Below are 25,000 nucleotides of genomic sequence, written 5' to 3'. Positions count from 1 at the left end.
GAACAAAATGCTTGTCTGCCATCGATTGTGTGGGAATCAATAAATGAAATCTGATCGAGATGAATAACCTGTGGGGGCAGAGATTAACACAACGCTGTGTGTTGTGCAGAGAAGCAGCTGAAGCTTCACACACTCCGCTCAGCTTGTATGGAATAATCAGGAATAACGGGGCCAGGGAATGTCACTGCACATTTGTCCCCTTGTGGGAAATGTGCAGTCAAATGCAGAAAGAAAAAAGCTACAAATCTCCCAATTAATGTGCAGCATTTATCGGACACGCCATCCGATTTATTCACAATAAACTTCCGCCACAAAAGAAAACTAAAAGCGACAACAAAATGAATTATTTCTCCACTCTGCTGGTTTCCGGAACCCGGCGACAATATAGAGGCTAAATCACTGTAAATGTGAAGGAGGGGGGGTGCAAAAGGCCCGTTTACAGGGGGGGGAACACGCCAGCGGGGCGGATTAAAAACATGTCACAACTCCGGTCACAAGACTGGACTTCCACACCGGGCCGCGGCGGCGCGCGTGGCCGGGGCTCGGTGCCCCCATGGCGGCGTGGGTCACCAGCCGGCACCGCTACACCTCCAACTCCAACTTTCCACCCCCCCACCCCCCAAAAAAGAAAAAAAAAAGAAAAAGCATCCACAAGTTTCCAACTATAACCTCGTCACAATCTCCACAAAATATACAGAGGACCAAAACCATTTTTAAAAACCGCTATTTATTTATTTTAAAGAGTCCAAATAAAGCAGCTGCAACGCGGGCGCGTTTACGCGCAGTCTCTCCCGGGTAGCGGTGCCTTGTCCCTGCGTAAAGGAGGGGGGAGGAACGCGCACCAGCCGCGGACCTCCACACACCCCAACCCCGCTATGGAAGCCTTCAAGCCGGGCGTACATCCACAGATGTCCCCCCTTCCCTCCCCCGGCCGCTCGGTGCGTCTCCCCCGTGATTTCTTACCGTTTTTCCGTCTCGGGTTGGCTTGTTTTCGCCTCTTACACCGGGGGCCATCCGCCATGATCTCTTGCTTCATTGATAAGTGTGTGTGGGATCAGATGGCAGCTCGCATGGACTCGATTCCTTGATTTCAGCTTGATATCTGACGGGAAACACACGCGCACACACACAGACACACACAGCGACAATGTGGGTATTAGCGTGAGATCCACTTGACGCGCGATAAGAAATGTGAGTTGGATGGAGAGACAGATTATAAAGAAAAGAAAAGAGAAAGTATGACAAGGAGCGGAGCGCGAACCCATGTCCTTCTAATTTAGTGTTCAGTGCTCGGCTCTCAGCTTTCACAGCCAACAGGAGCAGGAAGGGAACATCTTTTAGATTATTAATAAAACACATTTACGCGAGGACGAGAAGCTAAAACATTGTTATTTATGTCAGAAAAGTTTCACCCACCGGGGTTTTTTTTGACAATTTTTTCCACTTTTTTGGGGGAAGAAAAAAATACTTGTATTTAAAAATTCCCCTGAATTCAAAGTGACAGCGTTAGTGGACGTGTTGGCGCTTTCGCTGCGGGGTCTGGATCCCGTGAATAAATCACTATTTATGTCACATTTTCAGGGTCAAACACGGCGAAAAGAGAAGGAAGCTCCACTGTGGGGTCTGATTAAAGTCCCATAACTTCAGTAAACACTAATAAAAACACACTTCTAGCTTTAACACACTGAGTCCAGCTTCTCTGGTGACGAGTTAATAAATAACAGCTGGGGAATAATTGATAAAATGGGCCAAATTGACTCCGGACGATGAGGAACCTTTAAGGCACGAATGGCGCATAAACAAAAGCGATAAGATTCAGATCGCCTGCGTGGGAGATGTCCACTTCATCAGCGAGAAAAACCGTTATTACTGCTGATCCTGACACGAGCGTGCGTCTGTTGTGGGCACCCTGACGTCCCGCTGGATGCTACACACCAGAGACAAATTAAATACGAGCTGAAGAGAGTAGAAATAACGGGGATGTAATCGCGTTTTCTTTCTTTTTGTGTGTTTTTTTTTGCTCCAGAGGACAGGGGTGCGCGGCGCCAACACGCCCCGCGAACAGCTCGCCTCCCCCGGCTCCCAGGAACCTACGGGACGCCTCGACATCGCGGAGGTAAAACACACACAAAAAAAAAAAAAAAAAAAGAACAGGGGGAGGTAAAAAAAAAAAAAAAAAGGGGGGGGAAACACTCGAAACAAACGCACCTTATTTCCACCTGTGCAGGTAAAAGGCGCGGCGGCGAAGTTCCCAACTCGGATGAGCGCGAGGAAGTTAACCGTCCAACATTTGTCTCCGGAAGAAGAAGAAGAAAAAAAAAACACGCGAGGAAATAAAAAACGCAGAGAAGTGAGCAGCACGTACCTGTTTTTTTAGGGGGTGCAAAAGAGGTGTCTGTCGGAGAGGAGTCGCGAGGAAAAGGGGATGATAACGGAGCGCGTCGGTGAGCGGATCCTTTTCCACCGGTGATAATAAAGCCTTAGAAATAAAGCCTTAGAAATAGTTGGGAGGAGGGAGGGACCGCTATTCCTGCAAGGGCAGGTTTACAACTGATGTCTTACACCCACTCCAGGAAACAAACCTGGGTAGGGACTGACGTGTTACGCCTCTTCTAATGACATTTTTTTCCTTTCCACCTCCTTTTCTTTGCCGTGCAACACAGAGGAGAAGCCCCCTGAAACGCACGCCACCTATCTTCACGGGAGGGGATAATTGAGGAGAGCCAAACGTGAGCATCTTCTGGGTTGAACGTGAAGTTTTTTTTTTCCTTCTTCTTCTTCTTTCCTCCCCCCTCTCTCTCTCCCCCTCCTCTTTTCTTCCCCTCACTCTCCTCTCTCTTTCTCCGTCTCCATCTCTTCTCTTTTTGAGTGAAACCAACTATGTCGGGCTCCGACGCGGAGCACAGAACAGGCGACAGTGTGTGTGTTTTTTCTCCCTTTTCTTCGTGTGAATGCGCGCGCCCGTGTGTGTGAGTGTGTGTGTAGGAACTTGGAGTCCGTCCACGCCAGCCGCAATCACGTAAGGATGTTTTTGTATATATTTAAATGTATATTTGCACTCCGGTTAATGTGCAGCAATGTCCGGGTTGATCCGGATGCGACGCGACGCCGCATATTCTGCATTATTGCGAAATACTGCACATTTTTGGGGGGGATGTGCGGCTTTTATCTGCGTGCACGGTGTCAGTCAGTGTCCAGCACGAGCCTGGGACAAGTTGTCTTATTGGAGAAAACTGAAAACAAGCACAATGTGTCTTTTATAGTGCCAAAAACAAACCCTGCGTAAATGACTTTAAAGTGACTCTTCTTGCAGCGGGACGCGACACTACCGAGCTGTTACCTGTGTGATGCACCTGCAGCACCTGCCCGTGTCTGTGTCTGTGAATGCATGTAAACTCCGCGTAGGAGGGGGGGATTGTGTATATTCTTTATTCTGCTCATTAGCACAAATTATCTTCCAATTGCACCCCCTAACGCACATGCGCCAAAGTGAACCGAGGAGCAGTTTACGCAGCTTACAGTTTATAGAGTTTACAGAGATGTGACTGCAGCCTCTGTAGGAATATTCTGACGCCACTAAAGGAGCTGGAAACAGACCATAAAGAACAATTAAGTGATGGTAAAGTTACTGCAGAGTCCCTGCAGGAATATTACGGGACCGTCGCAGGAGTATTCCAGGATTATTACACTCATTTCTCCTCCTGGACGCCACTTAACAGGATGGATCTCGCGTTTATTAAAGAAGTCAACCATCTCAGAGAGAGAGGGAGGGATGGAGAGAGAGAGGGAGAGAGAGAGAGAGAGAGAGAGGCTCCACCTTTGCAGCTCCCTGATTGGTTATGTAAATAAAGCATTATGTTGCGTCCTGTCCTCCTGCAGCTCGCCACTGTCTGGCTAATTAAATCATCAATCAGGGGGCTGAACCCACAACATACCAATAAATAAATATAAAAACACAACCAGATGCAGCAGAGAGAAATCACAGGCAGTCGTGTTGCTGCCGAGAGGAATTTTCTTTTATATAATCTGCTTTTTACTCTGCTTTCTGAGTGGAATACCACCATTATTATTATTATTATTATTCCTGTTATTAGAACAATGCTCATATTATCCTGACATACATGTCTTCCTGACTTCCTCTCCAGCTGCTCTCAACATGGGTGGAGTGGTTTTTTGTTGGTGAGTTGACTTCACCCCTTCTGCGTTTGAATGTTTGCATCGTGACGTGTCATCGTCTTCATCCTCTTCCTCCTCCTCTTCCTCACTGGACCACAAAGAGGAGCAGTTTCTGTCTCGGGGTGAAAGTGGATCCAGTGGGTGAATTATTGTCACGCGTAATTTACTGCATGTAGTCCGGCACTCGCTCTCTAACACACACTCTCTCTCTCTCTCTCTCACACACACACTCTCTCTCTCTCTAACACACACACTCTCTCTCACACACACACACACAGCTCTGCCCCCCCTCCTTCCTTATTCACCGTGAAACCGGATTACAGTCGGTGTGTGACCTATAGGGGGACCTTGTGCTTAATGAATAAATTGATTCAAAAAGGGGAGGCACCGATAAAACAACGTATGCATGAATTCATCTTTTTTTCTGGATTTATTTTATTTGACTGTTATTTCCCAGATTAAAAGTGCAAAATGTTAACGCACGGTGTGTTTCCATTAATTATGAGGGAATATTGTTTACGATGTCCGAAAAGGGGAAATTGTTATTTATGAGATTAATCAACTAAAAACCAGCCGACATATTTGTGATTATTTAAATAATGAATTGTGGATTAATTATTTTATTTAACTGTATTTTCCTTTTTCTTTCCCTCCAAATAAAAAGCTGAATCTTTCCTGCAGAGCGTTATCCAGCGTGTTTATTTTCCTCAAGTTGAAATGTTTGCCCCAGAAAAAAAGAAAAATTTAAAAATCAATAAGTGGAAATTCACTCGAGTTTAATGCTTTTTAATGTCCAACGCCTAAATTGGAGCTCTGCACTTCTGCAGCTGTCCGCCTCGGGCATGACTGCTGATCACCCAGATTATAATCCTAATTTTCTCTCCTCTCTGCCTCAGAGTGTGTGTGAGAGAGTGTGTGTGAGTCAGAGAAGCGAGGCCCACTTTTAGTTTCCCGACAGTGAAAACACAAACACGGCGGTGCAGCGGGGCTGCAGGAATGTTCTGTAGTATTTAGAGAATCCGTCGGTGTAATTACGACTTCCGCTCTCACACACACACACACACACACACACACACACACACACACACACAGTAGTCGAGTTACAGAGCAGCCGACACTCGCTGCGTCTTCCGGCTGCGTCGCGAGCTGCCGTCCCTCGACTGAGCGTCTCACATCGCCGCTCCTCGACGCGCCTCAGAGGATCTAAAGGTCAGAGGTCAATCGGCGGCTCGGGGGGTGAAATGCTGCGTATTTATTTGCGTGTATGAAGCTGATAATCAGTGAAACAGACCTCAGATCAGCTGGACTGGAAGCTGAAACCCGGAGGATCCTGCAGGGTCCGCTGCCTTCAACATGGCCGACCGCCTCGCACGTGATATTAAACAACAAAGGGAGCGACACACGACTCGTCTTCCTCGACAATAAACGCTTTTTCAACAACTTTTCATCCCCTCCGCCCGTCGCTGCCGCCTCAGGGACTCGAACACGCGTCTGTCCGCGCACGCGTGGAGCGTTCGGCGACTATCGGCCTAATTTCTATTAATTTAACCCGAGAAGAGTCGCGTGACGCGGCGGCGAGGAATCTGTGTGGAGGTGCGTTCACTGTCTCCAGGTGTGGACTCACTGCAGTGAGCCACAAAGAGCTGTAATTCATGTCCAGACATGTTTTCATCCAGACGCAGTGAGGAGGTCAAAGGTCAGACTTTGGCGCAAAGAACTAAATCTTTTCCAAGCAAAACAATGATTCAGCTTTTCCTCCGTGAGTTTGATTCTTATCGCGAAAATACAAGAAACAAATCGACTTAAATTTAATCCGACAAGGAAAAAAAAAGATCTTTCTCTCCGGCTGAAAAAGTAGGAAAATTCTTCATAATTCAGAAGGTTGGTGGCTCTTCAGGTCCGGGGATGTGACACATGTCCTCGTGTGCAGGGCGGCGCTGCATCCATCATGTGTGTGTGTGTGTGTGTGACACATGACATCTCTCACACATGAAGTCAGAGGGAGTTTTTCATCTTTCGGGGGTAGAAACGTCATCGTGGTGACTAAGACTTTCCCCCGAAGCAAAGATGGTTCTGCAGAATTACAGTTATTACACAAAGTGGAATAACATTCGTTTGGCTCTCGACTCGTCCTGTTGATGCTCAGTGACGGGGGAACTTCACGATGGTGTTTCATAATCAGCGTGTGGAGAAAGAGAAGCTGAGGGAGTCCGCGGTTCAAACGATCGAGGACGTTTAGAGGAATCCACTTCAACTCAAAACAGCAGCGAAGCGCTCGTCCTCTCGGGTGTTGAACCCGCGGCGTTCGGCCCCTGAAAGCAACTTTCTGCCTCTTTTTTCATTAATTAAAGTCACGCTTGTGGTCGGATGACAGAGGCGGCGTAACGTCGTGGATCGCGTCTCCTCCAGACTCCGCGAGGCGACATCAAGCCTCTCGGAGGGGCTCGGGCCCCGTTATCGCATCGGCGTCGCCACCAGAAGACCGACGGACAATTAAAGAGCGAGAGGCGAGAGGAGAGCGAGGGATCTGAGGAGAACTCCTTCAGAACATGCAAACGCGGGTTTGGTTTACATTCGCCACGAGCGAGAAGAAGGCGGGAGAAAGAAAAGAAAACTGCTTTCTGATCTCCGGGTTGACGAGGAGGGAGCGGAGGAACGAGCCGCCGCTGCAGAAAACAAATGCCCACAACACAAAAGTATTGATTTTTTTTTATGTTGTTCTTGTTAGCTGAAAGCTGAGCAGAGGCTCCTGCAAATGGCCACTTATTGAGAAAGAACAAGACAACAGAGACGTTGAGCTTCCAGGCTCCACAACAAGTTGGACAGAAAAGTCCACGAGCAGACACACAAACAAGCAGACACACACACAGGCAGACACACACACAGGCAGACACACACACAGGCAGACACACACACAGGCAGACACACACACAGGCAGACACACACACAAGCAGACGCACGAACCAGAGCTTCACTGAAAGTTGTGTGGACGTAGAATTTGTTTGTCTTGGGTCGAACATTTCTGGGCGCGTTCTTTTTGATACTTCATATTTTTTGAGATTTTTAACATTTAACGACAAATAAATCCTTTGAAATAAAGAAAGCAGACAAGTAATTAACATGCATGTCACCAAGAAGGATGAAAGAATGATTACAAACTAAAAATGTTAAAGAACTTCAAATTTAAAATAAGAAAATGCATTAAATTATCTAACCAACACTTAAAATATAAAAAATAATGAGATAATAAAAACTGTAAAAAAAACCAAATACATATAATAATAAAATAATTGATATAAAAACTGAAAAATAAATATTAAAAACTGTAAAAATAAATTAAAAGAAATAAAATAAAATGACATATTTTCCCCTGATGATACAAACTGTACAAAAAATATAAGCCCTGTAAAAATAATCAATAAAAATACTTATATATATAATAATTATGAATATGCTCCACCTGATGATAAGATGATGTCATGCAGGTGATAAATAAAAGTTGACCTGGACGATCTTTTGGCTCCAGAGTCAATAATCTACTTTCACGCTGTAACTCAACGTCTCTCTTCATATTATCACCTGCTGAGCAGAGAACATGTAGTAAATTACACTTCACCAGATATGATTATGTATTCACAGTTATCACAGGGCTGCATGTTCAAACACCCCCTCACACACGCACACACACACACACACACACACACACACACTCCTATTGATAGCTGCATGAAGTGAAGCTCGTTAAGAGTCGATATTAAAGTGAAGAGTCGTCTCATAACATTCACACGGTTTGCATTGATCCACCTATAGTACAACATAGTATGCACATATAGATGTACATACATATACACATATATGTGTATATGTACATATATATGTATGTATAGTGTGATGTATACGAGCTAACTGTCTCCATCAAATCACTTCCTGCTGTAAATAAAAGCTTCTGATTGAGACTCTGATTGATCCCACAAGAAAACTTTTCACTCCGAGAAGAAGGAGGAAAAAAAAAAAAGAGACGACTTATCGCCGGCTGAAATTAATAATTGACTGCGTCTCCGATGAATAATTAATCAAACATTTGAATAATTGTTGTAGCTCTAATCTGGACGGACATTTGCATATCGGCTGCTCTTAATATCTGCCTCTGTGTTCGGAGTTCATCCTCTCAGGACGCAGATCAGAGATGTGAGATCAGGAGGAAGCCTGGACCCACTGAAGCTCTGCACACACACACACACACACACACACACACACACACACACACACACACACACACACACACACACATAGACGTGCATACACACACACACACACGCTCAGGTTTCTGACTGTTGCTGACTTTTAAGGGACTTCATTACCCAGAAATCTCTCGTAAACTCGTAAAAAGATGCATTTTTAAAAGTAATAATAATAAATTAAAAGGTTATTTTCCACCTCAACAAGAACCATTCATTTGAATGAACAATACAGACTAAAATATACATTAAAAATAAAACATTGGTGGAATTTAATTAAATGTTGGTGATCCAGATACTATCTAGTACCATATTAACAATAGTAATATGTATTATTATTGATCTTTTTGGAGGTGATGTGTAACTATAACCTTAAAATAAATTGATTTAAAGAAGGTTCATAGTTCTGGTGTATTGTGCCATGACTCACGGAGATAAATAGCACTTAAAAAGGGAATAAACTGGACTTTTTCTTCTCATCCCAGTCCAGGAAGTATCCTGGTTCCTGGTTCCCACTAGAGGCGGTGGGGCCGACACTGGGCCGCGCTGGTTTGAGACCAGTGACCCTGCTGGTTTGAGACCAGTGGGCGTGCTGGTTTGAGACCAGTGACCCTGCTGGTTTGAGACCAGTGGCCCTGCTGGTTTGAGACCAGTGGGCGTGCTGGTTTGAGACCAGTGGGCGTGCTGGTTTGAGACCAGTGGCCGTGCTGGTGAGGTCAACGTAACGACAGCTCGGTGGCGTTGAGGCGGCGCTCGCGGCTTCTCCGAATACTGAAAAATGAGGAAAAGCTGACGCCTCCTGACCAAAAACCACCACGTTTCCACGAGAGCCACCGACGGCGAGCGCCATTGTCGGATTATCGCTGTTACGCAACACGTTTACAAACCTCTGAGGGGAATCTTAAATAAATAAATCACGAGTCAGGACGTCGCGCCGCTCCTCAGACGTCCTTCCATCGGCGTGCGCGGCGCTCGTTATCTCGACTCCGTGAAAACACGAAGCAAACTGCAAGCGATCACTCACCTCTCGCATGCTATGTGTGTGTGTGTGTGTGTGTGTGTGTGTGTGTGTGTTGGGAGTCCATGATTCGTCTTTTGATCCCGGCGTGCTTGTTGTCAAAAGCTGCCCGGATTGAAGAGACTGTTGGCCACAATTGACTGTGACAATTAGGGCCCGATCACAGTCCCCGAGTGGAGCACTTAAAGGCTAATTTACATGTCACTTTGCCGAATTAAAAAAAAAGAAAATAAGCGAGAGAAAAGATATCCTCTGCTTTCCGCTCGCCCTCCCTCCCTCCTTCTCCCCGTCTGTCTGTCTGCTCCCTCTCTTTTTATTCCTCCGTGCCTTGTAAACTGTAATTTGTGCGCTGCTTAGGGGAACCTGGCAGCGGAGAGGCGACCGGCATTTCCATTTGAAAAGAGGCAATCACCGGGCCGCCGCTGAGCCCATTGTCCGGCGCCGGTGGGGAGGGGGGCGGGGGGACCTTCTGGCAAGGTGCATTACACGCCAGGTTTACACCTGTGTGTGTGGGGGGGTTGTGTGTCTGCCGATGTACGATCCTCTGGTTATCCGGGGGAGGGATTTGAACCGCCGCCACGCGGGCCGGACCGGCTCCGGGACGTCCCGGTTCTGTAAACTCACGCTCGCTTTACAGATGTTTCATGGATTCAAACAGGTTTTATCTGAAGGTTGAGCTCAAGTAGGTTTTGGAAACCGTGCGCCAATTTTAAGTCCCAGCATGCCCCATTCAGACAATCTTTTGGCATAAAATACATATTTATTTTTCCATTTTTGAACCAAACGACACAGTTTTTTGACTGAAACTTCTTCCTAACAGACCAAGACTTTGTTTTATTGTGATTTTTGTTGCAGATTCTGATTCTTTAGGTCCTAATCTTTCCATAAAGGTGTCTTATTGACGCTCCAGGAGGCTTTTTTGGGGAATCTGGCTCATATCATGCTGGATGTTCATAGTTACCATCAAAATATCTTTTAAAGTGATTTTTTTGCAGATATACATTTTTAGCCCAAGACTTTGCTGAACAAATACATACAATAAACACAAGTATTGGATTTAATTTGGGGTTCCTACGACGACTCAAGCAGGGAAAAGAGGTCTGGAAACTAAACTGGTTCCACAGTTTTCACCACGTTAAAAACTTGAGCTCAAATTAAATTACTTTAAAAAATAATTCATTTTATCATCGACTCCTCCTCCGACTCGTTTTCCGCCGCCGAGACCAAAAGTAACGCCTCGTAACGAGCTAAGATGCTAAACGCTTTAGCGACGTCCCGCTGCAAGGGATTCTGGGTAGCGCAGTGTTTGACCGGCGTTACAAACAACCCGCTTCCTCTCCTCTGGGACGCGTCAGCGCTCCGGCAGCTTCCCCTGCGCTCGTCCTCGTGGATGAAGTTTCTTTTCTCCCGCTCTGACAGGCTGTTTGTGACAGGTGCAGAGTGTGTGTGTGTGCATGGGAGTGTGTGTGTGTGGTTGGGTGTGTGAAAGGACCCCCCCTGCCTTCGCCCATCTCACACACACACACACTCACTCACACACACACACACACACACACACACACTCCTGCTGTCCTTTCAAAGAGAACATAGAGGGGACAGAGTGTGTACAGAAACAGCAGGTTGATGGGATAATGCCCATCATCTGTTGCACCGTGTCATTTCTGTGCTGCCGTAACCTGCTACACACACACACACACACACACACACACACACACACACGCATGCATGTTTTCCTGTTATTTGTGCTCTCCGTGTGCGTGTGCAACTACACGTGAACCAGATTAAAACCTGTGAAAAAGTGTGTTTTCAAACACAAGCCCACCCGCACACGCGTCTGTGTGTGCATAGGTGTGTGTGTGTGTGTGTGTGTGTGTGTGTGTGTGTGTGTGTGTGTGTTGATGCTCGTGCACATACGAGGTGTTCGGGCGCACGTCAGCCCAGAAAGAGATTGTCATGCCGCACAACCTGCTCACAATAATCATGGGAATAAATTCCCCCGCTCTGCTGTGAATGACCTAATCCAGATTTGATGGTCATTATATGAGGCCTGTTTCATTCTGCTGTAAACATACAGCGGATAATCCTAATCTCTGTAATGCCACTGTAAACTAGAATAGCACTGCTGTCTTACTAAAGCACCTCTTCTCTCCTCTCGTTGTGTTTTTGCATCATTTCGCTGGCGACGATTCAAAGTTGACGCTCGTTTTTGGAGAGTTTTACATTTTATTTACGATGTTTTGCTTCCCAAATCCTGGAAAACACTTTTTTCCTCCCCTCCGTACTTGAGCGAGTATCAAGCTGAATGTGGGTTACTAATCCCGACGATTGAGCATTTAATTAATTGCACAGTTTTATAATAGGGCTGGGAGGATTAGCGCGTGGACAGGTGGGCAGATTTAAAACCTCGCCGGGCCGGACACATGTTGAGACCGAGGGGACGCCGTCATCCCGAACAAAGAGGGATTTTATATTCCGTGGAAATACTCCAAATGTCTGTGTGTGTGCTCCAAAAGGCTCTATTGCATGTAAGCCGGAGTGGTCCATGTGCTGCAAAGTCTCGCTTCACAAAAGGCCTGCAACGGGTTCTGCACACTGCCAGGTTCTCCGCAGAACCCGGACACACACAAACACCTCCACGAACATCCGGAGAGAAGGGAAAGGGAACGTTGGACGGAGCATTTTCCCGCAATATTGCGAAAACAATTTGGGAATAAATTGGGAGAACGACGGCAGATTAATACGGATGCAGGCCGGACACGCTCCACCTGATGAACGCTGCAGCATCACTCAGGAGGAAATCACACACACGTGTCCGACTCGACCTCCTGCGAATGCACCTGATGACCAGCGGCTGCACCGTGCGTGGAGGTAATAGCAGAGCACCTCTGTCTTAAAGAGACAGCGCACCTCTCAAGCATTAAGCTCGTGAGACATAACGCGGGTCCTGATTCCACGTTAAATCAAACGTTTCTCTGCTCGACGTGACGGATATTTGCATATTGTCTCCTGGAAAGCTTATATTTCTGATGCACAGACCCCGAGCAGCTCTGAATGTGATTCCTCTCTCGTGCCAGTCATCGCTTTCTCAGAGGTGTTAATTTTGTTAAATAGTGGATGTCTCATTTTGGAACCAAACTCTTCATTTATCTCCAAATGTCAATTAAATTCAAATATAATCAAATATATCTCGATGAATAAAACATTGTGGGTCGCACGTCGGATGAGCCTCCACTGCTGAGAGGGAGCGCTGTCTCTCTCTCTCTCTCTCTCTCTCTCTCTCTCTCTCTCTCTCTCTCTCTCTCTCTCTCTCTCTCTCATTATAAGCAGCCTTGAGCGTTATAGCAACTCTCTCCCTCCCTTTCTCTCTCTCTCTCTCTCTCTCTCTCTCTCTCCCTCCCTTTCTCTCTCTCTCTCTCTCTCTCTCTCTCTCCACACACACTTATGTTTGCCAAAGCGCTGTGCTAGTTGTTAGCGTCCCCGAACAGTTTCTCAGTACATTTGGGGTTCGATCCTCACCACGGAAAGCATCTACGCTGTAAATTATGGTTATTTTGTGTTTAATGTGTCACATTTTGAAGGTAGAAACCAGATAAGAGCTTTTAGTTTTACACTGAACTCTATTTATTCACAACAAATGATCAAAAGAAACTCCTTAAATGAGTCTAAAGAAGGTTTTTTGCTGGAATAAAGATGTTATTAAAATGTTATTAATAAAGATGCATTGTCTTAAGTCAAGTTAACTACATTACAAGTGTAATTATAATTATTTTGGGATGTTTTATTCCCAGAAAGTGATTGTTATTCATCTCAGAGTTGTCGTTTCTTTGCTGGAGATTTCTAAAGTTGCTCATAAATAAAAAACACCTGCAACAAAAGATGCAGCTGCATTGAAAAGTGCAGCAACAAACCAGCAGCTTCCTCGTCATCCCGCCGTCTCTACATCTCACTGTGGAACTACTTCCTGTCTCCGCCGCCGCCTCACATGCGTGTTCAGGGCTTGTGTGTCGAAGTGCGGTCACTTTGGCAAATGTTGAGCCGTTGCACCGAAGCCAGAAACTCAACACAAAGCCTGCTGCAGACCAGACAGCCGGCGTCCAGCGCAGAGCCCCAATCTCATGTTGTCGCTTCTTTTTTTTGGGGCGGGGGGGAAAGGGAGAGGGGGGAGGGGCGCTCTGGGTTTTGGGAGGGTGGTCGGGGTCCGTCCTTACAGAATCGTCTATCAATAGGTGCAGCCGGTGTCAGTAGTCCTTCCCGTCAAACCGGGGCCTGACAAAGAGGCGGCGGCGCATGGGAAAGGGGCAGCAAGGTGAAACTAATGCCATGGATGTTTGATTCATCAGGGCCTCATTGTTGGCGGGCCGCGGCTGATTGTGAAGGTTCAGTCAAGCAAAAGGGGTGCGGAGTAATCAGTCGGATTTATGGTGCCGTGGGCCTCGGAGAGAGAGAGAGGGAGAGAGAGAGAGGGAGAGAGAGGGAGAGAGAGAGAGAGAGAGAGAGAGAGAGAGAGAGAGAGAGAGAGAGAGAGAGAGGCAGGGAGAAAGAACAAAAAAAAGGGGAAAAGAAAGAAAGAAAAAGCCAGATAGAAGCTGTTTGCAGTGAGTCTGAACACACACACACACACACACACACACACACACACGAGCTGGTACACCTTGCTCTGCAGGGATAACATAAAAATGAAGTCGTGGGGAGTCGACCCCACCTGGAAAACCAGCTCATGTCCAAATCTGAAGCTCAGTTACATATAAATATATATATATATATATATATATATATATATATATATATATATATATATATATATATATATATATATTTAATACATCATATGAAGTGCAGTGAAGCTCACTTCTCCTGTCACCTGACCCCTTTACTTCCTCTCTCCTCCTCCATCCCCCTCTCCCTCCATCCTCCTCTCTGATTGGTCGCGGCAGAGGGAAGACAGATGTAGGGCGAACAGCGGCTAAGCCGTCGTACTCTTAAGCCGAATGTGGAAGTTTTATATGCAAAGAGGTGAAGCCGGGGAGGAGGGAGGGAGGAGGATGGAGTTTGAACTGATTAGGATAATTCCTGCTTTTAATACAGCTGTCCCTCCAGCTTAAGGTAAACCAAATGTTGCCATCGGAGATTAGTGTACCTTGCCTGGTTATTAGCGACCCCCCCTCCTCTTCCTCCTCCTCCTCCTCCTCCTTCACTCCCTCACACACACACGTCAGAAACGTCTGCAAAGCCGCTCTCGCAGGCATTAATTTAAGAAAGAGAGAAGAGGAGGGGGGAGGAAGAGGAGGAGGAGGAAAGTGCTGCAACTTGATCTCCCTCTCTCTGCACCTGTTGGTGGAAGTGTGTGTTGCGTGGAGGATTGTGTGTATGTGTGTGTGTGTGTGTTTGGGTCTGTGCACACGGGATTTTCCTCACAGGAATTTTAAGGACACGCGGTTGGAAGTTGGAGGCGATGACGTCAGCTGATAGCTAGCCGAGGCAGCTAGGTTAGCTTGGCTAAGCTAAGCTAGCTAAACAACAACAACAACAACACAAAAAGCAGAACAAACAGAGACTCACCCGATGTTGTTCACTTCATAGAGACACAGTCCATCCTCCTGTGTCTTCATGGACGCCAGAGAGGATCCTCTACACGAACAATGAAATAAAAATGTCATTGCATAAAATCTACATTTAATCTATTAAACTGAATCTATACTTTTAACATGACAAAGAAAACAACCATAAAAATCCTTAAAATGCAACCCACACATTACATTACAACATAGAGAACAACACAATAATCTAAAATGTGTGTGTGTGTGTGTGTGTGTGTGTGTGTTTGTGTGTACCTGTGCAGCTGTTCTGGCCCATCAGCTCTCCACCGATCCAGCCAGTTGGTTTAATACCTTCACACCCAGAGGAGAACAAAACACACACACACACACACACACACACACACACACACACACACACACACACACACACACACACACACACACACACACACACACACACAGGGTTTCTCACACTTGGCATGTCATGTCAAACATGATGTCACCCGCTCGGAGCCACAACGCAAACATTAGTAACCGAACACTGGCGCTTGGCTCAGGAGTTCCTCTTGAAATGCTTCTCCACACTTAAGCCGCTCGGCTGACTTCAGCTGCGGAGAATTAAACCGTTTCAGGAGCGCGGACGTCCGCCAACTGGACGCAGGACTTTCCCAGCGGCGCCCGAATGCAGCATTGTGGGTAAGCGACGCAGCCGTGAGGAGGAGACGCCTTCAGAACGCGGCGCAGGGCACGATAACCCGCAGCGCTTTGGGGAGTAAGTCTCCTAAATACTACGTGACCTACTTCTCACACGTGTGAGCTGTCACAGAATCCTCCTTTTCTAAAGAGAGATACTTTTTTTTGACAACAACTAAACAGGGAGGGGAAGAAATCCTTCGCCTGCAGCGTTTGAAGATGTGAAGAGACGCTGACAAGGGAAGCGGCGTCAAGAAGCTCTGAATTAAAACAAGCGATGGCAGTTTTCCACCGTCAGTAGGTGTGTCTGAGCTAAATCTCGTTCCACACGCTCCGGGCTTTGGAGATATCACCTGATATCTGCAGCTCCTGCTGGCGTCCTCACCAACAGGCTGTTAGTGGAGGTCTTCAGATAAAAGGGAAAGTTACAGACACGTCTGTATGAAGTTAGTGTCACATTCGGACATGAGGGAGTTTACTTCAGGTGCACAAGAAATAAAACTCCCATAAAGACGTGAATGATGTTTTATTTCTGCAAAGGAAAGTGTCTGAAACTCACAAGGACACTGAGTGATGACTAGGAACACATATTCATAAAATATCATTAAACATGATAACGAAGAAGAAAGAGGAGGAGGAGAAGAACATGCAGGAGAGAAAGAAGGAGAAGAAGAAGGAGAATGAGAAGAAGAAGAAGAAGAAGAAGAAGAAGAAGAAGAAGAAGAAGAAGAAGAAGAAGAAGAAGAAGACAAAGGAGAAGAAGGAGAAGACACTAAATAGCTCGAGCTGTGTTTCATGTTTTTATTGGAAACGATGTGTTCAGGAACAAAAGATAAAAACAAGACTCCATTAACACATTGCGGCGCTCGTTTCTAGCCTCTAACGCGCAAAAAGACCATTCACCTTCTAACACACACACACACACACACACACACACACACACACACACACACACACACACACACACACAGTCAGACGTGGAGGTCAGAGGTCGGGAGGAAGAGAGAAATCATTGCAGACGCTGACCCAGACAAACAGGTGATTACGGCGCGGCGGGGGATCGATGCGGAACAACTGGCTCCATTATTGAGGCCTCGCTGGTCAGGCGATGCGTTCAGGTGCACGATGTTAGCTGCTTAGCATGCTGGGAAAAGTCCTGAAAGCTCTCTGAAGGACCTCTGATGGCGATGGCGGTGGCCGCGGCGGGTCGGCGGGTTAATCGCGCTCGGCTGGGAGCTCATCGCGACCGGCTCGACCACTTTAGACGTCGAGCGCGGCGTCTTTTCGGGAAATCCCATTAACCTGGAGAACAGAGCGGTTAAACACGGTGACTGGAGAAGCGATTAGCTTCAATTTGAGATCCCCGCTAAGCGGCGCATGGCACCCAGCCAGAGCCTCGCCGCGCGGGCCTGAGCGCTACCTGTTAAGTGATTTATCATGCATTGTCTCGTGTGCGGATGATAGAAGAAGGAGAGGAAGCTAGCAGGAGGAAAAGAGAGGAGGAAAAGGTGGCACACATCCTCATCTGAAGCTCAGAGTTTGCACCTCATGCATCCTCTCACCCACAGTAACCACACGCCACTGATAATACATGCAAACAAAAGGTTAGCTCGGATGCTACTGTACGATGCTAGCTGTGCAAAACAAGCTGCTGTCTGACGCAGGATGATGCCGAAGTTGAGCAATAAGGTTTAAAATCCTCCTCATTCTGCAGAAAGAGAGCTAACACGCTCCAGATGAAGGTGCAAGAAGTACGAAGACTTCCTGACATCTTTACGAGTCAGTGTTCTGCTTCAGAGGACGCGGCGTCCCTCGCTGGCTGCACGCGGATGCTGCATGGCTAATGGAGCCACTGGCTCTGGCCTACTTCATCAAAAGACTGCGGGGTTATGGGGTTGTGCCGCTGATAACAAGATGAAATGGTCAGATGTTCAAAGTTTCTCAAAAGGAAGCGACATCTGCGTCGCAGCAACAAAGAGACCGAGAGACTCTCTGGAACAAAAAGATGGAATCTGGGCTGCGAGTTTCAGAGGCCGGCTGGTGGGAATGTGACCCAGAAGGGGAGGAGGCGTGCTCCTCTCTGTGTGCAGGTGAGGCACAGTGCATGTACGCGTGCACGAGAACAGTTTAGTTTCAAGGGTGAGCTTCATTTGCGATTTGAGAGCCAATAATCTGGGATTTTTTTTCTCGATGTGATGCAACACGGCTGCAAAATCCTGCCGTGGTGTTTTAAAAGACGAGCCGGGCCTTTGTACCGGTGTGAGCCGGGACACGTGCACGCCACCTTTGACACGTGCACGCCGTCCCATTGAAGGTAAACGCAGAGGATGGAACACCGGCGACACCAGAGAAGAAGAAGAAGAAGAAGAAAAAATGGCGGAGGTGTTTGAGAAACAGGACTTCACCTTTTAACCGATTAAATGTGAAACATGAAAAGTGACTCTGATAATCAAAGAGAGGTTGGTGTGTGTGTGTGTGTGTGTGTGTGTTGGTGTGTGTGTGCTCTGACAGCCTCGACAGTCGGGATGGGCGACTGCCAAGCGGCTGCTAAATATACACGGGGGTCAGACTCTGGCAGTTCCTCGGCTTTGTCAGAGCGGCGCTTCAGGTTCTCTGATAAAAAAAAAATAATAATAAAAAAAAGCGGTTTCTGCTCGCTGAAGTCAAGTGACAGTTGTGACAGGGGAGAGGTCGCGGGTTTGGGACCCCTGTGTGTGTGTGTGTGTGTGTGTGTGTGTGTGTGTGTGTGCGTGTGTGTGTGTGTGAGAGGACCTGACCTGTCGGAGGTTGATAGGCACTCGGTGGTGGGAGTTGTCACAGAGGTCCCCAGATATGCAGCCACAAGGACGGCTCGTCCCGGTTTGTGGTTGTTTTTTTTTGTGCGAACGCTGCAAAAAATATGGGCTTCACAAAGTCTTTTATCTTCAACGTGCAGAAGGTTTGAGGAGGAAACTCACGAGGTAGACACTCAAACACAGGATGCTTTCATCAAGCAGTCGCAGTATCTGCTGCTGGAGACAGAATACTTTGTCATGTATGTATTAAACACTTCATCAGTTCAACAGAACACGTTACAGAGCGATTTATTAATGAATTGCATCATTATTTGGTGAACTATTTCCAATACAAATGCTTTAAGTATTCATCAAGAGAGCTTGTTTTTATGGAAGTTAACGTTTTTTTGCTTTTCTCAATCATGAAGTCGGAGATTGTTAATAACGTACAATCCATCAATAACACATCTCACATTATTTCTGGTTTGTTTGAGGCGCTGAACTCCTCCACAGAGACCGACACGCGTTTGGCAGAAAAGCGAAAAGACATAAAGACGAAAGCGTTTGATTGACACGAGGAAACGACTCCAAATAAGAGTCTCAGATTAACACTTTTTACAGTGTGCGTCTGTGTGTGTGTGTGTGTGTGTGTGTGTGTGTGTCAGCAGAGCATTGATGAACTCAGCACAATGTTGAATGGGGCTGTTTTGGCAGCTGAGACAGCGGGGCCGAACCTGCGGGTCAGAGATAAACGCCCCTCTCAGCTCCGAGAGGACGTCCCATCAGAGACGGGGGGGAGGACGGGAGGAGGGGGGAGGCTCAGAAAAACAGCTCGCTGAAGGTGGGGGTGGAGGGGTTAGACACTGCGCCGACGTGAGCGGAGGGTTGCTGGTTTAAATCCCAGCGAGAAACGGCTTGTATCGACCCGAATGTGCGGCGCTGCAGACGTGCACCTGCTCTCTGGAAGCTGCAGCTCCATTTGGGTTTTACAGGCTGATTGCGACTCGTTGGAGGGAAAACAGCTGATTAAAAGCCGTGATTGCTATCACGGCTTTTCATCTCTCTCTTCACCGGGCGACTCTGGAGCGCAGTGAACGCACATGAACTTGAACCCGCGGCGCGGCCGGGCAGGAAGCGGCCTAATCACCGCGGAGGAAACGATAAGGCCGGCGCTTGATGTCTGCGGCAGGAAGCCGGGGCGGAGGCGGCGCTCAAAAAGCTGCCAGGACTCAACCGGCTCTTGTTTTTCCATCGCGAGCGGGCCCTCTCAAGATCCCAGAGAAAAAAAAAGGCCTTGGAGAATCCCTGACTGGAAGCTTGGAGCTGCATTTAGGAAGGAAGTGAGCCGAGGGTACGACGGGCAGACAAAAGGTCCTGCAATGTAAAACTGATTGCAAGGCCTCGGTTTTAAAAAAGCGACTGCGCTCAGCAGACAGGTTAAACCGAGGTGAAGCAGGAGAGGCCTCCACCGAGGCAGCTGCACGGCTGCTCTTCTGCAGCTGTGCGCGACCTCTGCCCTTTCTTAAAGTGCAACGCCAGGAGGGAAAGCAGCGCCTTGGCCTTCAGTCGGAGTGTCAGATTATCACTGAAGCGTCTTCAGAGAGCCGATCTGGACGGTCGAGGAGGATCAAAGCCGGAGAGACGGCCGGCACGCTTTTGAGAAGCTGACGCGCGGAAACCTGAGAGGTGAACGGTCCAACAACCTGCTCCTCCAACAGCTTTGTTGGCCCCCCCCCCCCCCCCCCCCGCCCGCCCGACTGGTGGATGTTATTGCTCTCGGTGTGAACGCCGACTGAGACACCGCAGCGCACCGCCTGACAGATCGCTGATAGCGAAAAGAGGAAAAGCCCTTTTGTGAGAAAACAAGCGTCGGGTTTCAGGACCTCTGACTCGCTGGAATAACAGTGAACATTTAACGCGGCGATCGGCTTAACGGGGCCTTAAATAAACACTCCTCTCGCTCTCTCTCGGAGCAGTAAACGGGAAGAAGCCACATACCTGCACGGCGAATCTCTCCCCCTGTAAATAACGGTTTACCCGTGTGCAGCGAATAAAGAAGCGCCGGCACGTCGGGAGGGAATAATCCGGCTGCCACGGCGGCCTCTCGGCGCCTTTCATCTCCGCGTTCGCGAGAGAGAAGAGAGTGGATTCGGCTTTCCATCACGAAAGGACGACGCCGGCTAACGCGGCGAGGACGGAGGGAGCGGAGGAGGGTTTGATCTCCCCCCTTCCTCCCCCCCCCACCCCCGCGGAGGGAGGGCCGCATCCGAGCAGTTAGCAAAATGAATTGAATCAGCGGGATTAACGGCACCTGTAAAGAGCTGTCAGGTAGATTTACAGGCCCCGCTGATAAGCCGGCGGCGAGGGATGAATGCGGCCCGGCGTCCCGTCGGCTGCCAGCCAGTCAAAGGGAAAGCATCCGCCCCTCCCTCCTCCTCCACCAGCTCTCTCTCTCTCTCTCCACCACGTCTCCCTTTCGCTTCCCCCCGGGCGGCAGACACCTCCACCTTTGATAAGGTAATAGCGTCGGGCTTGATGCAGGAGACACGCTTTCAGGGAGATGAATGCAGTCAGAAGCGGGCGGGCCGTGTTTGGATATCAAAGGTGAACGCACCCCGACTGTCAGGAGCAGGCGAGCGCTGGCGGTTACAGGCTGTATCTGTCTGTTCCCACAAAGTTTCACCAGACTGGAAACATCTCGGGGCCCTGGGCGCTATCGCATGTGTCCGTGTTATTATGCTAAAACATGAACACTGTGGAAGCCGGGTTTAAAAGAGACGACAAAAGGTTGTGTCCTCGGCACTTGGGAATGTGTTTTTATTACCTGAGGGGCGGCGAGGCTGCGGATAACACATTTCAATATTTGAATGCTTTTAGGCGCAAAAAAAACTAATTATGAAAACAGTGTGTTTTAGTATTTATAGAAAGAGCAGCTGCCGATGCAGCCGAAGGTTCAGCGGAGGAGGAAAGGAAATGTTAGCATCAAACCTCCACCTCCTCCTACAGCTAGCATCAAACCTCCTCCTACAGCTAGCATCAAACCTCCACCTACAGCTAGCATCAAACCTCCACCTCCTCCTACAGCTAGCATCAAACCTCCTCCTACAGCTAGCATCAAACCTCCTCCTACAGCTAGCATCAAACCTCCTCCTACAGCTAGCATCAAACCTCCTCCTACAGCTAGCATCAAACCTCCTCCTACAGCTAGCATCAAACCTCCACCTCCTCCTACAGCTAGCATCAAACCTCCACCTACAGCTAGCATCAAACCTCCACCTCCTCCTACAGCTAGCATCAAACCTCCTCCTACAGCTAGCATCAAACCTCCTCCTACAGCTAGCATCAAACCTCCTCCTACAGCTAGCATCAAACCTCCTCCTACAGCTAGCATCAAACCTCCTCCTACAGCTAGCATCAAACCTCGACCTCCTCCTACAGCTAGCATCAAAGCTCCACCTCCTCCTACAGCTAGCATCAAAGCTCCTCCTACAGCTAGCATCAAAGCTCCTCCCACAGCTAGCATCAAAGCTCCACCTCCTCCTACAGCTAGCATCAAAGCTCCTCCCACAGCTAGCATCAAAGCTCCACCTCCTCCTACAGCTAGCATCAAAGCTCCACCTCCTCCCACAGCTAGCATCAAACCTCCACCTTCTCCTATAGCTAGTATCAAAGCTCCACCTTCTCCTATAGCTAGTATCAAAGCTCCACCTTCTCCTACAGCGAGCATCAAACCGCCACCTCCTCCGAGAGCTAGCATCAAACCTCCACCTATGGTTAGCATTAAACCTCCATCTTCTCCTATGGTTAGCATCAACCCTCCACCTCCTCTTATAGTTAGCATCAACCCTCCACCTCCTCTTATAGCTAGCATCAAACCTCCACCTCCTCCCGGAGCATCAACCCTCCACCTCCTCCCACAGCTGGCCGGCTTCCTGTGTGGCCTCCTCCGCCTCCTCCGCCTCTCAGAGCGTAAAGAGATACGACTGGATGAAACCGTATTGAGGTTGCTTTATGAACCGAGGGCTGCGACTCACCTCACGAGCCGCTGTAATTGAAAACATCAGTTCACTACATTTACAAGACGCTGTAAAGAAAGAGGCTCTGCTGGCGGAGCTGACGGAGCTGACGGAGGACAGCGAATCCTTTCTGTTAGTTTCCGCGTGTGAGGGCACCTCGCGGCTGATTCAGACATGGAGATGCGGCGAGCGGCGTCCGCTCGGGGCGACCCGGGCCGGGGTCCAGCGCCGGCATGTAGGCCGCGTCCCCGCGGACGCGCTCGCACGGTGAGGTCATCCATGATGTCACCGGCGCTGTGAGCTGCAGGTGGAGAACGGACAGGGGACCCAAAAGAAAGTCTGGCTCACAACACCAACTGCAAAAAAACACACACAAAAATAAAGACTATTTTTATGGCTGTCAGGTCGCTGTGTGACTGGAGGTTTACGGTTGCTGGGCGGGTTTTCTTCTCTCCCGTTGGACAAATCCCATCTCGTCGCCGCCGGCCAAGAAATGTGATGTTTTTGTTTTTCCTCTGGGCTTTTTAAAGAAGTGGAGGTGATGTCTCATAAGTTTCTGATTTATTTCCCACTTTATGGACGGAGACGGGGGAGTTTTGAGTTCATTGAAACGTTTAGCGCGGCCAAAAGTATGCGGACGGCTCGACGCAGAGATTCCCGACATGACAAACGGAGACGTGTCTTTCCTCTCGTTAGCGGGAAACAAGAGCTCTGACCTCTACATCTTCAAGAGGAGCTGGAGCGCCGACAGCCAGCCGTGCATCTCCAACTCCTCGAGTGGTTTTTCCCGCGAAAAAACACAGGGTTTCTGCGTTTTCCGTCCTGTGGAATCCTCCCAAAACGAATGAAATAAAACCTGAATCCTCCTGACAGCGCGGTGCGTCATGTGCTACAGAAAGCTAACGGTCCGGCGGCGGCCGCATGACGAGTACCTGAGAGTGTTTGAAGGGACCAGAGCATCTCAGAGCTGGACTCTCATGTTTACCCGTATTCCCCGCTGGTCAGGAATACTATATATCTGTGAGAGGGAATGTTTTTCAAAGCCATGACCAAATGTGTTTGGATTGGCCGCAGAAAGCTCCTTTAGATTTAACGCAGGCTATACTGGCCGATAGCTCTTCCCCCTCCGAAAAAATACATGTACTCCTTCAATAAAGAAGTTAATGAATATTTACACAAGGCTGGGTACGTGTCAGGCTTCAGGGAATTCACACAGGTTGGGTCACAGATCACTCACAGGAACTGTACTATGGTATGGAGACACATCTGAGCCACTCAGCATGTGTGGTAACACTAAAAAAAAGGTGAAATGTCCAGATTAAATCCTTTAGTTAAGCAGGTACTCGCATCCAGAGTTATGATACAAGAGGAGGCCGGCAGCCAGACATGAAAACAGCTAAAAAAGGAAGATTAAAAGTTAATTCTGCTGCAGATTGGGAGTTTTATGGGTTTTTACTGACGGTAAAAAGTACTCAATTCAACCCAATGTGGCTTTTTTGGAAGTCCTGTACTAAAAAGGGCTGTTTCTCATTTTAATGTTGGACTAGACCAGAGCCTTAAACCTCCCGTGTGCCTTCAATATTCTGTTACTGAAGCTGCTGCTGCCACTAAACTACCTGCACGGTGATTGTTGTGCTTGTTCTTTACATCGCGGATCAATCCAGGAATGAGCAACACAGATAGATCACAGCGAAGAGGACAGTTGCCGTCTTTGGCGAGGCTTTGAGATGCAGATGGCGAGGCGGCGTGCGGTGTCACCTGTGAAGCACTTTGAGTTGAAGTGAGCCTCTTCAGGAGGAGCGCCGTGATGTGTGTCGGCCCACGAGGCCGAGCGCCGATGATTGCTCCATTGTGGCTGTCAGCCGGCGAGAACAAGGTACTCATCCTTTGTCAGGGCGACGTCTCCTCTCTCCTTATCCCCTCTTAACCTCTCGACTTGATTTGGAATTACTGCTCAAAGGTTTACTGGCGCAGCCGCCACCATCACTGCAAGAAAAACAAGGTTTACACACAAAAAAACAAGGTTTACACACAAAAACAAGGTTTTATACACACAAAAACAAGGTTTTATACACATAAAACAAGGTTTTATACACATAAAACAAGGGTTACACACACACAAACAAGGTTTACATACAAAAAAACAAGGTTTACACACACAAAAACAAGGTTTTATACACATAAAACAAGGTTTACACACACATAAACAAGGTTTACATACAAAAAAAACAAGGTTTACACACACAAAAACAAGGTTTTATACACATAAAACAAGGTTTACACACACAAACAAGGTTTTCACACACAAAAACAAGGTTTTCACACAAAAAACAAGGTTTACATACAAAAAACAAGGTTTTTATACAAAAAAAACAGGGTTAACACACAAGAAAACAATGTTTTTACATGAAAAAAACAGGTACAGGTTCCGGAAATTAATTTTAAAATGTATCTTTTTTCCATCTTTGACGCAACAAAAAAACACCACATCCACCTCCGTTGTGTTGAGACGAGAGCAGAAGACTCTAAAACTTTAAAATAAGAAGAC

At 47.8% G+C, this 25,000-nt stretch overlaps 1 protein-coding gene and 2 long non-coding RNA genes across 6 annotated transcripts in view; 1 reads left to right on the top strand and 2 right to left on the bottom strand.

Annotated features, from left to right (window-relative positions):
• zeb2b (zinc finger E-box binding homeobox 2b) overlaps window positions 1-18,764 on the bottom strand; it is an 88,245-nt gene extending 69,481 nt beyond the window's left edge. Inside the window, exons 1-4 of one of the 4 annotated variants that reach the window (XM_068590670.1) lie at window positions 18,440-18,764; window positions 15,264-15,320; window positions 14,992-15,060; window positions 964-1,102 (exon numbers count right to left, since the gene is read on the bottom strand). In XM_068590670.1, coding sequence (XP_068446771.1) covers window positions 964-1,036 — 73 coding nt within the window. In that variant the 5' untranslated portion in view covers window positions 1,037-1,102; window positions 14,992-15,060; window positions 15,264-15,320; window positions 18,440-18,764. Of the gene's footprint in view, window positions 1-963; window positions 1,103-2,208; window positions 2,336-2,365; window positions 2,970-14,991; window positions 15,061-15,263; window positions 15,321-18,439 lie in introns of those variants that run through there. The other 3 variants (XM_068590671.1, XM_068590672.1, XM_068590673.1) reach the window with 3 other exon arrangements.
• On the top strand, window positions 2,040-4,409 carry LOC137794076 (uncharacterized). The gene is made up of 4 exons (XR_011078275.1): window positions 2,040-2,116; window positions 2,228-2,466; window positions 2,664-3,019; window positions 4,146-4,409. It is a non-coding gene; the product is annotated as an uncharacterized lncRNA (long non-coding RNA).
• A 3,811-nt stretch (window positions 18,765-22,575) lies between the features above and the next one.
• LOC137794242 (uncharacterized) overlaps window positions 22,576-25,000 on the bottom strand; it is an 8,716-nt gene continuing 6,291 nt past the window's right edge. The window contains exons 2-3 of the long non-coding RNA XR_011078286.1: window positions 24,211-24,438; window positions 22,576-22,808 (exon numbers count right to left, since the gene is read on the bottom strand). This is a non-coding gene — a long non-coding RNA (uncharacterized lncRNA). The remainder of the gene's footprint in view (window positions 22,809-24,210; window positions 24,439-25,000) is intronic.

The sequence above is a fragment of the Clinocottus analis genome, unplaced genomic scaffold (assembly GCF_023055335.1).
Source record: "Clinocottus analis isolate CAN_PGR_092001 unplaced genomic scaffold, fCliAna1.0.p SCAF_24, whole genome shotgun sequence".
Classification (NCBI taxonomy): domain Eukaryota; kingdom Metazoa; phylum Chordata; class Actinopteri; order Perciformes; family Cottidae; genus Clinocottus; species Clinocottus analis.
Note: the sequence above shows the minus strand (reverse complement) of the source record. Positions and strands in the feature narration are given on the sequence as shown.